The sequence below is a fragment of the Heterocephalus glaber genome, unplaced genomic scaffold (assembly GCF_053883595.1).
Source record: "Heterocephalus glaber isolate CG9 unplaced genomic scaffold, H.glaber_assembly_v1.0 deba00001460, whole genome shotgun sequence".
Classification (NCBI taxonomy): Eukaryota; Metazoa; Chordata; class Mammalia; order Rodentia; family Bathyergidae; genus Heterocephalus; species Heterocephalus glaber.
In genome coordinates, this window is record NW_028258307.1 from 10,737,816 (window position 1) to 10,750,073 (window position 12,258).

At 39.9% G+C, this 12,258-nt stretch overlaps 1 protein-coding gene across 9 annotated transcripts in view; it reads left to right on the forward strand.

Annotated features, from left to right (window-relative positions):
• Window positions 1-12,258, forward strand: part of Csgalnact1 (chondroitin sulfate N-acetylgalactosaminyltransferase 1) — a 316,784-nt gene that overhangs the window by 281,751 nt on the left and 22,775 nt on the right. For all 9 annotated transcript variants that reach the window (XM_013073455.3, XM_087216875.1, XM_087216876.1 and 6 more), the window contains one exon: window positions 4,927-5,028. In XM_013073455.3, the coding sequence (XP_012928909.1) occupies window positions 4,927-5,028 (102 nt within the window). The remainder of the gene's footprint in view (window positions 1-4,926; window positions 5,029-12,258) is intronic.

Consider the following 12,258-nt stretch of genomic DNA (forward strand, 5'->3'; position numbering starts at 1 on the left):
AAACTATCCTTTCCTTTATTCCTGGCTGTTGAGTTTCTCTCAGCTTCCATGTTATAGATTGTAGGCTCGTCTGTTATATCATTGTGTTTTTTTTAAACCAGGAAGAAGCTCATAATAATGAAGCTATAGGTTTTCTTTGGGTCTTTATCTCTGAGTTCTCAGGAAAAAAAACTGTGGGAAATATTTCTCATGATTTCCTTAAACTTTTCTCTATTCATTCCAAATTTGCTTGCTTTTTATTGTGACTTCTTCCAACTGAACTGAAAACCATTTTTTATGTTGCTGGGTTCCTCCTCAGACCGGGTACGTTATTTTTGGTTTACTGTACTCCTTTCTTTTTTCCTTCTGCCTCTACTCTCATCTCTCTTAAGGCATTTATGATACTTTAATGAAGCATCAGAGAAATTTTTATATGACTTTTCTTTAGCAGTCCTCTCTTTGTCATCATAGAACCTTTAACAGGTTCTAGAAATTTCTGGAAATAAATATGAAGCTATGATTTTAGAATATCCTTTGGCTAGGCTAGTGTAGGTAACAGAAAGGCCTCAGACCATCAAGTGTTGGACTGTGATAGCAATGAATTCCTGGTTTTGTGTTTCTCAAAAGAAATATAGTAGTATTGTGTTTCGTGTGGTATAATCCTCCACCTTACTTAAGCCCCTGTGCCTCTCCATCATACACAAGTGTTGCCCAAAGAAAGTGTTATGATTAATACATTTGAGATACATTAACCTGTGTCATATACCTTACTTGGGTAAAGATTCCTCTTTGGGAGCTTAACAGAAATGGATCTTGATCTTTTCTTGGCCTTTTGGTTAAGATCAGTTGTACAAATGGATGTTGATTTGAGTCACAGGTTGCATAGAAACGTGAATCTAAGACAACTTGGCTACTTGGAAAATGATCTGATTTTTGTTCTGAAATGGGCAACGCAGAAAGTAGGTCCCAATTGCTTTGATTTTTGAGAGTCAGAATTCACTCTTATTTTTTAAAAGTGATAACATAGATAATGGACTTGGAGAATGATCTTTTAATTGATCATGACATGGTGGGAGAAGAGAGGACCTATGAAATAAAAGGAAGAAATAAAACATTTCTGAAGGCACTCACTAACCGCCTGTCCCCTCTCCAGGAATATACCTATTCCTTATTTCCAGTCTCTCTGTGTCCAGAGATATACCTTTTCCTTATTTATGGTCTCTCTGTGGCTGAGAAATTTTCTTCTTGATATCATAGCAACATAGGTAGAGTCTGAGAACTAATGGGTTAGTAGTATGTATCATTTTGTTTGCATGGGACACTTCTTAAGGTCCAAATAGATTTTCTTCTCCTACCTGGTACATCTGAGTAAACATTGACTTGGGAATGAATAGAGACATGACTTTCTTGCCAGCTATGCAATTACTCAGCTGTGAAAGCCTTTCTCTGCTCCTCCCAACTTGAATGGAGCCTACTCACCTGTCAGGGCTCAGCTGAGATGCTCCCTCCTCCTGATACCCCTTTCCCCATCACTCATCAGAAATTAACCACATTCTCCTCTGTGTCCTCTTGGTTTTTTATCCCTCTGTTACAGAAGTTATTTCATTCCAGATTAATTGTAACTCTTCAGTTGTTCATTCCTCTGAAAACTAAAAAGTTACAGAGGTAAGTAGGGTGACCAGTTGTCCCATTTTGCCTGGGATGTAGGGATTTCTTAGTGTGTGGGCTCTTCAGTATTAAAACCTGAGATCCCCAGGCAAAACTGGCTGATTGTCCCCCAGTGGGGACTATATGTGGTGATCCTTTGTAATTTGTACTCCAGTGAGAATAGTGCATTGTACAGCCCTTGTGCTCACTCGGTGTTTATTGTTGAAATTGCATGTATCAGTCTGATTTCCATCACTACAATAAAATTCCTAAGACTGAGTACATGTAAAGACTTGAGATTTATTCAAGGGCATGGCACCAGCATTGGTTGAGCTCTGGTTAGGACAGAGGATGAATGGCATCAAAATGGGAGCAAGTAGGAAAGAGAAAAATCACATGGTGAGAAACAAAGCCAGAGAGCAAAGAAAGGCCGGGACTGCTCTTTTGTTTGTTTGTTTTTTGGTGGGGGTGGAGGGGTTGTTTTGTTTGCAGTATGGGGAATGGAACCCAGGGCTTTGGTGCTAGAGGCCGGACTCCCTGAGGTGGTTACAGAGGTTTCATTTATAGCACTGCAACAGTGTCTCTGTGCCCATAGAGGCACAGAAGTCACCTCCAGGGATCTGGATGTCAGTGTCCAGGTACAAATAATCAATGGCACAAAGCTGTAAGATTTTCCTCTTGTCTCGTCCCTGTGACTTTATTTTTTAACCTTTTATCACCAAAGCAAAGACATACTCATGTACACCGTCACCCATATCCGTACTTTCTCACACATGGCCTCCCAGGGGATGGGGTTGAGTGAAGATGGATTTTAGAAATATAGAGAGCATTCAGACTCAATGACTGTGTCTACACACTGCTGGGGTGCTACTCTCACAAGACATTTGCTCATTTCATTGTGGATAGCCTTAGTCTTGAAGGGTAGACATAGAACTCCCCAAGGGCAGACGTATCTGTCTCATTCAGTTCTTAAGATCCCCTGGTAAAGTACCTGTCACATACATGGTATGTTGTCAACAAAGGTTTGTTGAATGAATGAATGAATGAAGTAATACATGAATACCTGGTCTACTTTCCCTTTTTGAGCTACTGTCTCACCTGATCATGAGAGTGAAAGGTCCGGCACATCTCTAATTTTTCTTATTTTTCTTTAGAAAAGAAAAATAAAATTGTGTATCTGTGATATTGGGGATCAAACCTAGAGGCTTCATACTGAACTGCATTCCTAGCCCTTTTTACTTATTTTTAAATTTATTTTTAGACAGGGTCTTGCTAAGTCACTAAGTTGCCCAGGCTAGACTTGAACTTGCAGTCCTCCTGCCTCAACTTCCCAGAGTGCTGGGATTCTCTTTTATTTCTTAAAATCAGGAATTGCTGGGAATGGGTGTTAAAATACCATAGAGGGAGACAGTAAAAATGTTATTGGAAAAATGAAAGGGCTTTTTTCAACTAAGTTCAGCAGGTGAGCCTCTCCTGATGCACGATGGCTTTTTTATTCCAGTTGCACACACAGTTTTAAAGTACAGTTTCCCCGGTGCCTAGCCCAATGTGTTTTTCTTCTGGCTTGGCAGGGGAAAGTAAAGCTATACCTGGAGATGTGCCAAAGAGGTCTTTCATGTGTAGACTTCTGTTGATGGTAGGTGGAGATTGTTTGCCGGGACTGTGTCTGTGGAGGAGCTCTTGGTTATGAAGCACATCATCGCACTTCAGCTTTTGCTGCCAGTGCCTGGCTTTCTACTGACTGCTCCACCAACACTCTGCATTCTCAAAGCTGCTTCTACTTTTGTTCACAAAAAAGAAACAGAATTCTTAGAACCATGCCTGCACCAGACTGAGCCCTGTGTGCCTTCCGTCCAGTGTCAGTATGGGCTTCCCGGATAGTTCTTCTACTAGATCCTCTTCCTTCTTCTCTCCACCTTTCTCAACCCTGCCCATCCTTCAGGGCCCTAGCCGTGCCAGCCTGTAGGATTTGCCATACCTCTTGAACCCCTTACACATTTTTCAGTGTTCCAAGCGATATGATTATTTTGAGTTCATTTTATTTCCCAGGTAAGTTTTCCAAAGCCAGAAACCATTACTGCTATTTCTTTGGATTCTCCCAGCAACCCCCAGAAGGTGGCCACTTCATTTTGAGGAACTTGGCCTCTGCAAGTAGAGCTCTAATATTTCTGGAAAGGTTTGATGTGGATTGTTCTTTGGGGATGAAAGACAGTGGTCAACACAAGAACAAAATGGAAGAACATGCAAAGTATCAAAATATCACAAAACCATCTCAGTAGAACCTTTTCATTAACTTGCTTCTGGAAAATTCCTGTTAAAATTATGCATATGCACAGACACACACATATCCCTAAGCATGACATAATACAGATATATACCCTTATATACACATACATGTACAAGCACACTCATATATATTTCCACACGTACACATACATATATGGAGTAAACTTAGCAGAAGGCCTCACCAGATTAGCTGGTGTTACTTCTGAGAAACTAAAACATTAGCAAACAACAGATGAGCTTTTGGGGAAATAGGTCAAGCCAGGCCTGGCCCTGAGAGGGCTGAGCCAAGTGATTGCTTCGTCAGGACCCTCAAACATCAGGTGCCAGGAGCTGGGGTTCATCAGTCACAGAGAGGAGAATGGGGCCAGCAGTGAAGGCGATGGCATCTGCTTGGGGAGGGTGAGATGCATCGACCATGTTTTGGCCTTGTCATTTTGTTGACAGTCCTATCACTGGATGGATGTTTGCATGGATTTCTATTATCCTAAACAAAAGCATGACTCTGCCTTGGCTCATTCAGTCCTTGAGACTGTTTGGCCCACACCACCAAAGAGAGCCACTGACAAGCACAGAAGTCTTTCCCTCTCTGGACTTCAGCCTTCTCATCTGGAATGTGGAATTATGACTTCTGTATTTCAGAGGCTTCTTCTGGGGGTGAGGATCCAGCACTCTTTCCCTGATACCATGTGACTGCCTGTGGCAAGGCCTGAGGCAGGTGGGACCTGTGGTGTCTTGCATCTGAGTTTCCATTTGCCAAATCTGAATATTTAAATTTCATTGTTTTCTTGATAAGGTAAATACAAATTCCAGAAATTGTGATGATCAACCAGAAACATCTTGGATCCCAATCTCCACTTTCTAGGCAATTTACTTAGTACTTCAAACCTTTTTGCCTTTTACTCCCATTCCCAAAAGCATTTTTGTTTTGTTTTGTTTTGTTCTTTCTTTTTGCCTTGCCTACTAAGGTGAAAGCAGGAACCAAACATACTGACATATATGAGGTTTGTTTTCCAGGGAAATGTGCATCCAACAAGATGGGAGAATTCATCTCACCGTTGTTTACTTTGGGAAAGAAGAAATGAATGAAGTCAAAGGAATACTTGAAAACACTTCCAAGTGAGTACAGCCTGGAGCAGAGACAAGGAGTGTCATGGTCACCAAGTGCAGAAGTACACACTCAATCCTTAGTTTTATTTTCCTTAACACCGGGGAAACTGGGAGATTAATGGCTGGTCTAGTATAGGAAAATTCAGTATCCTCCTTCCCAGGAGGCCACCTGCCTGATGCTGGTCTTCATTGTGCAGGGGAGCGTGGGCTTCCGTGGGCTCCCACATGACCCAAGGTGATCACTCCCAGAGATTCTGGGCCCTGAGATCGCTGAGAGTAGGACTCAGGGAGAGCACAGATGTATATTGAGCTCTGTCGCAGCCACAGCTTCACAAGTCAAGAGTGATTGTCATGTTCACATCTCATCTACATGGCAAAGGGTCTCAGCCTTTCGCTTTTCATTCATTATGTATTTAGAGATGTGAAGGGGAAGCCAGAAGGGGTGACTGGCATGGCATCCTTGATTGAAACTACTCAGTTGAACAGAAATTATTTAACCAGACCTTTTAGACCCAAGGTTGTATATTTGTACCTCATTCATTATTTGTGTGGGGAATATGTTCAAAAGCACCATAGATGGATTTTTTTTCTCTACCAAAATAAATAACTCCCATGGCTTCCTGTACCAGTGAGGAAGCCAGAATGGGACCATCCTGCTCCCCTTTAGCTTGCCCTGGAGGTTTACAGGGCTTAGCTGAGTGACCAGTCAGGTGGGTACTTTCTGTGTAAGTGAACCTTTGATGGTGATCAATAGTAGTGGCAGAAATAGTCTGAATAGGTTCATATAGTTTAGATATAATTAGGACTTTTTATTTTGAATCTCTGGTAAATAGTAATAGGATGATAGTTGAAGGATAAGATTGCAAGATTGAGAGTACTTTCCATATATTTTTCCATGCTTTTTTTTAAAACTAGTTTTGTATCAGTGGATGCAAGATCAGAATGCTTGTTATAGTTTTTCAAATATTCTAAAGCAGAGATAGCAAACTATAGCTCACGGGCCAAATTTTGTCTGCCATTTGTTTTGTAAATAAATGTTTATTGGAATGCAGTTAGGTCCATTTGTTTACCTGTTATTTAGGGATACTTTTGTGTTACAACTACAAAATTGAGAAGTTATGATACTGTAAGACTCACAAAATCTAAACAATTACCATCTAGCCCTTTACAGAAAAAAATTGCTATCCCCCATTCTAAAGCAATAAAGAGTTAAGAGTTTAAAACTACTCTACAATATAAAGCTAAGGATAGTGTCTAAAGGAGATAAAATAGAATAAAATACTTCAATATCCTAGATGTAAATGAAACAAATCTCAACTTCAATGCATTACAGTATCCTTGTCATTTATGCCTAGAATGAAAACTATGAGTGATTAGAATCATGTTCTCTGCCTGTGGGTGGCTTTAAACATCTCCACCAGTATTCTGGACATAGATTTAAGTTTCCTAGTTCAAATATGCAGCCAGGAATGAGAACCATTCTGAGGTAGTTTAAGTATCTATCCAGGTGATTCTAATGAGCAGCTAGACTGGACAAGCTCTCTGCTATTAGGTCTGACACCTTTCCCACACACCAAAAGATAATCAGACATTTGCTGATGGTTACACATAACAAAATTTATGTGAGTCTAATTGATAGTTTAGGTATGTTCTGGGAAATACTCTTTCTAGTGATGAGAATACTTAAGTTTTATCATGGGATTCTTCTCCGTATCAAGTTACCAGGAAACAGAATTCTTAGCCAGAAAGTTTCTTGGTGAGCAAAGAATGCATAGAATCTGAAGGACAGAAATGAAATGATTTGCATCATAGGGATGGATCACCTAAAACTTTGGAAAACATCCAGAGACCAGTCTCTACCATGCAGAGAACTTCATACTAGACATGGGGTCCGTTGGTGCTTTAAAGTAGTGAATGCTATATAAACATTGACAAAATTAATTTGAATCCCATTTTTCTGTGTTGATGGCCTCATTCGGTTAACTGGTGATGTCTATTGCGTTGCTGTCACTGATGCTTTGGGACACATCCTTCCCCCTCCCATGGTGTTGCGTTGGTCCGGCCACCTCTCATGGGAATGCAGCCCCGAGTTGACACCACATGGCCACACAACACTCTGCCTTTCAGAGATATGTCTTCCCACATCACCCATTGCTTTGTGTTACCTAAACTGGTTGTTATTTTGAACCTTATCTTTACTTGTAGTGCTGACCAACCAAATGAGCAGACCCACTGGGATTCCTTCTACTCTCCTTTACATTTATTCGCTCAAACCTCCCCACCCTTCCATCCCAATTGATGTCTCCTCTAAGAAGCTGTCCCTGATTCCACATCCTTCCCTCTGTGAACTCCAACTCTCCTCACTTTCTGCACCTCGCATTTGGTACATGGACCTGCTTTAGTGACTTACATTTATTTTTACTGTCCTAACTTTGCAATTAAATTATAAGCTCCTCAGTAGGTGGTACTATGTCTCCTGTCTCTTGCTATCTCCAGCTCTTAGCATGGCACCTTAAACAAAAAGTGTTCAAAGTTTGTTTATCGAGGGAAAGGTAATGCCAGTTAATTAATAAACCTGGGCAAATAGTAATATGTAAACTTATATGAGGATTTATTTGAATATTTTTGTCATGCTTTTAAGGTAGCAAAACTTTAATACAAGGGCATTTTATTTTTGATTAGTAATAGCTATTATCAGTATTATTTGCATGAATTATTTAATATTTACAGCAGCCTTTTGAGAGAAATGCTCTCGTTAGCCCCATTTCGAGGTTGTTACTCAGGATCACCCTAGAAGCCTCGCTGGTTAAAGTCCAGGATTCACGGTTTCACATAGCATCAGGCTTTTCACTCCTATGTGTCCCCTACTAAAATCCATAATTGTTACTTGAAGATAATAAGATTTGTAATCAGACTCAATGAAATTTATTTCATTTGGAGAATGGTATTGTGATTAAACTGTTCTAAATCCAGCTAAATGTATGCATGTTAAGAGTATCTAGGGGCTGGGGATTTAGCTCAGTAGTGCCGCCAACTGCCTTGCAAGGCCCTGAGTTTGATCCCTGGTACCAAAAAAAAAAAAGAGTATCTAAAAATAAAATCATATTTAATAACAAGTTTGCAGCATTTTACACACTCTCTCCCTAGGCTTATTCTGACTTTGTTAACTTTCTATTGCAACTGATTGTTATGGATCAGTGTTTTGCAAACTCCAGTTTGTGGTTCATGAGAGGATTGCAAAATTAATTTAGTGAACTATGTCCAATGATTTTAAAAAGTGAAATAGAATAGGATAAAAAATATCAGGATGGGGCCAGGGATTTAGCTCAGTGGTTCCTCCACCTGCCTCAAAAGTGCAAGGTCCCGAGTTCTATCCCCGGTACCAAAAAAAAAAATCAGGATGAATCATGGGTAGTAAGTGTAAATAACATTTCATGAAACTTTAATTTCAGTGCATATGCTTTTGTGTTCAGGTGCTGTGTTATAATGTATAATATATTCCTTTGTAAGGATGCTGGTTAAAATGTTTATAAGCCACTGCCATGGACAACAATGCAAATCAGTTTTCAATACTTGAGTGTTAATCCACAGACTTCCAATCTTCCTTTTATCTCAGGTGAAAGCCTGGCACAGCACTCCTCAGATATAAATATGCTTCAGAGTAAGCCGGGGTGCCTTTAAAAATGCAAGTTCTGGCATCCAGCCCCTAGAAATTCTGAGTCAGTAGGCCTGCAATGGAGCCTGGAAGCCAGCATTTCCACCTGGTTCTGTGTACAATGCTGATGTGCATGGTCCATGGGCTACGCTTTGAGAAACACTGACCTTTGTGGATATTGGGTTGTAGCTGTGTAATAGGAACTTTTTTTTTAAGTGGAACTTGTGGATGAATTGGTATGAGTTGACATTTAACACACTGTGAGTTCATCTTATCCAGTCATGAGGACAGGGGCTCAGGACACAGGCCTGTTTCAGAGGGGTCATGTCTGAGATCGAGGTACTAGAAATGAGGCACTGCTCTGCACAGTGTGTGATGGGATGAGGCTATAGTTTGGTTATTGTTGCTGGGGACCTGCCTTGCAGTCTTGTGTATCAGCATGTCATGTCCCTTTGAAGTGATCTGACTGACAGATCCCTCAGGTTGATTTCATTAGGACATTCTAGAAGAAAAGCCCCATTCCTGGAAATATTTTTCTTTCTTTTCGTGTTAGAAATTTAACCACAGACCTCACTCAGACTAGACCAATTCTCTACCACTCAGCTACATCCCCAGCTGCTCCTCTGAGATTCGAGCAGCATTGTTTTTGTTTCTGGCTTTTTTTAAACAATGAAATTTTGAAAATCTCATCTGCTTAAATTAAATAGGCTGCATGGTGAGTCCCTCCCATGAGGATAAAGAGTCCTGGGCTCAAACAAGCAGAGGCGTTGAATCAGCACCTCAGTGATCCAGGCAGTGTCTCAGGACTGTGGTCAGCTCATTGCCTAGCTCTCCTGGAGGGGGGCCAAGCAAGCTCCGCCCCGTGGACCAGCTCTTTAGAGACTCGCGCCTGCAGTCTGAGTTGTTCTTTGGGGGATCTGAACATGGCATCTAGATGAAAGGTAGTGACAAGGCTAAATCTCCGGAGTATGATTATTACACTTCACAGTGTTACAGAGGAGAGCATCCTGGCTCTTAGCAGGTACATGTCTTCGAAGGTGAAGTTGTCATGAGGTCTGTAACTAATTCCCCAATGGTTCAGAGAGAGATAGAAAGCAAATATGGCAAAATGTCAACACTTGGTGAAGGCTAAGTGGCACCTACTATACTATTTTTACAACTTCTCTGACGGTTTAGAATTTTTCAAAATAAAAATTGGAGGAAAATATATTACCAAAAAAAGAGTAAGTGATATTAAGATCACACAATGGAATGCACTGCGTCAGTTAAAAGAGGAAGGGTGATATCAGTGAAGATCTTGATATAAAAACTTCCACAGATATTCAAAACCAGTGAGAACAGTGATTTAAAAAATCAACTTTTTCACAACTCTAAAAATTAACCAGAGTTTGTAACAATCTAGAGAGCATTTATCTAAGGACTGAGTTTGATGTGAAAGAGAACTTTCTGGAATTGTAACTTTCTGCACCCCCACCCCAGCTCTGTAGTGACCTTGGCAGCCAACAGCCACAAACATAGCAAACAAGCAACACAGCCTAGAGTCACCAGAGGGGCAGAATAGGAGTGAAGATCCTGAAAGCATCAGCAGAGAACTGTCATCTGGACTGCCCAGGTTTCCCTGGAAAACCCCACTCACAGGTTGTCTTTACTGACCTGGTTTGGAGCTTCCCATGCAAAAGACCTTTTCTTTGGGGTTGAAGGGTATTTGTCAAAATCAATTATTGAAAGTGTTTAACTTTGTGGCTGCCTAAGATAGTGGCCAACAGACTAACTGAAAAAGCTCAAACAAAGCTGAGAAATGAGATGTCCACAGGGGTTTTGAAGAGGAAAGACCTGACTGGGCCCTGAGGGCTCACCTGGAGCTGACCTCAAAGCTCTGTGTGAGGAGCAAGTGAAGGGAAATTTTCAGATGCTGGATTTGGGGCTGAAGGTGTGCTACCTTGTTGTACCGAGTTTATCCCTGAGATGAGGAGGCTCACTGGTTCTGGGCACGTAAGGAAATCTTTGTCCAGCGTTAAGTGGTCACACACAACATAGGCTACAGACTTTACAAGATTTTTTCAGGAAATTCACTAAATAAATAAGTAGCAGTAAATTGGAGGGAGGAGAGAGATTCTGAGTTCCATGTTTGCCACATTGCATTATTTTAAATGTCCACTTTTGTTTTTTTACAAAAAATATGAGACATGTAAAGAAATAATGGCCCATGCACAGAAAAAAAATTAGAAATCATCTCTGAGGAAGCTTAGACATTGTACTTACCATCAAAGACTTTAAATCAGCTATATTAAAGAAACTACATTTAAAGAACTTAGGAAAAGTATGACTAGTATGTCTCATCAAATAAGAGAATAGTGATAAAGAGGTATAACATTTTTAAAATGAAGAAAACAAGTTATGAAGTTGAAGAGTTATCAGTAAAATTAAAATTTCACTAAGAGATGATCAACATCATGTTTAAAGAAGCAGAAGAAAGAATCAACAAACATTAAGATGGATCAACTACAGTGATCCAGTCTGAGAAACAGAAAGGAAAAAAATGAGGAAAATGAACAAGCTATTATACACATAATGAGAGTCAAAAAAGAGGAGAGAAAAAAGAGCCATAAAAATATTTGAAGAAATGATGGCAAACAATTTCTCAACTTGATGAAAGATGTTTATTCATACATTCAAGAATCTCAGTAAAATCTAAGAAGAATAAACTCGAAGAAATCTACACTAGACATATCATATTCAAACTCTTGAAAGTCAAAGACAAAGAGAAAGCATTTTTAAAAAGTGAAAGAAGTCACTCATCTGGTGTCCGTGATACAATTACCAAGAGGAGAAGCACTGGAAGCCAAAAAGTGGAATGGCATATTAAAATCCTGAAGGAAGAACTGTTAGCCTTTAAACAGCAAAGCTATCCTTCAGAAATGAGAGAGAAACATGATATTTCTGGATAAAAACTGAGAGATTTTATCTATAGCAAACATGCCCTAGAATACTAAAAAGAGTCTTTAGGGCTAAAATGAGGGTATAGGGTAAGGGCAGTAAGGTAGGGTAGGGTAAAGACAGGGTAAATAGGGTAAAGACAGAAGTAAATATCAATGTATTTTTGCTTGTGATTCATTTTTTTGCTGATTTAAGTGATTTATTACATGAAACAATAATAATAAATCTGTACTGATGAACATACAGTGTGCAAAGATGAAATTTGTAGTACAGTAACATCAGAGAAGAAAGGGAATTGGAAATTGAGGAACATGTTGTTGCTTGCTGTTCAATGAAATTAAGGACTTTTCCAAGAGAAAAATAGAAAATCTGACTAGAGCTATAACTAGTAAAAGGATTGATTTAGTAAAAAATTCCCCACAAAGGTAACTGAGAGTATAGCTCAGGGCTAGACCACTTGGGTAACATTCATAAGATCCTAGGTTTAACCTCAGCCCATAATACAATAAAACAAAATTTTCTGTGAAGAAAATCCAGGCACAAATTGATTCATGGCTGATTTCTACCCGCTATCTACAGAATTAACCAGTCTCTTCTCAGAAGAGGGGGGCAACCCCTCCCAACTTATTCTGTTCAGCAAATACTTC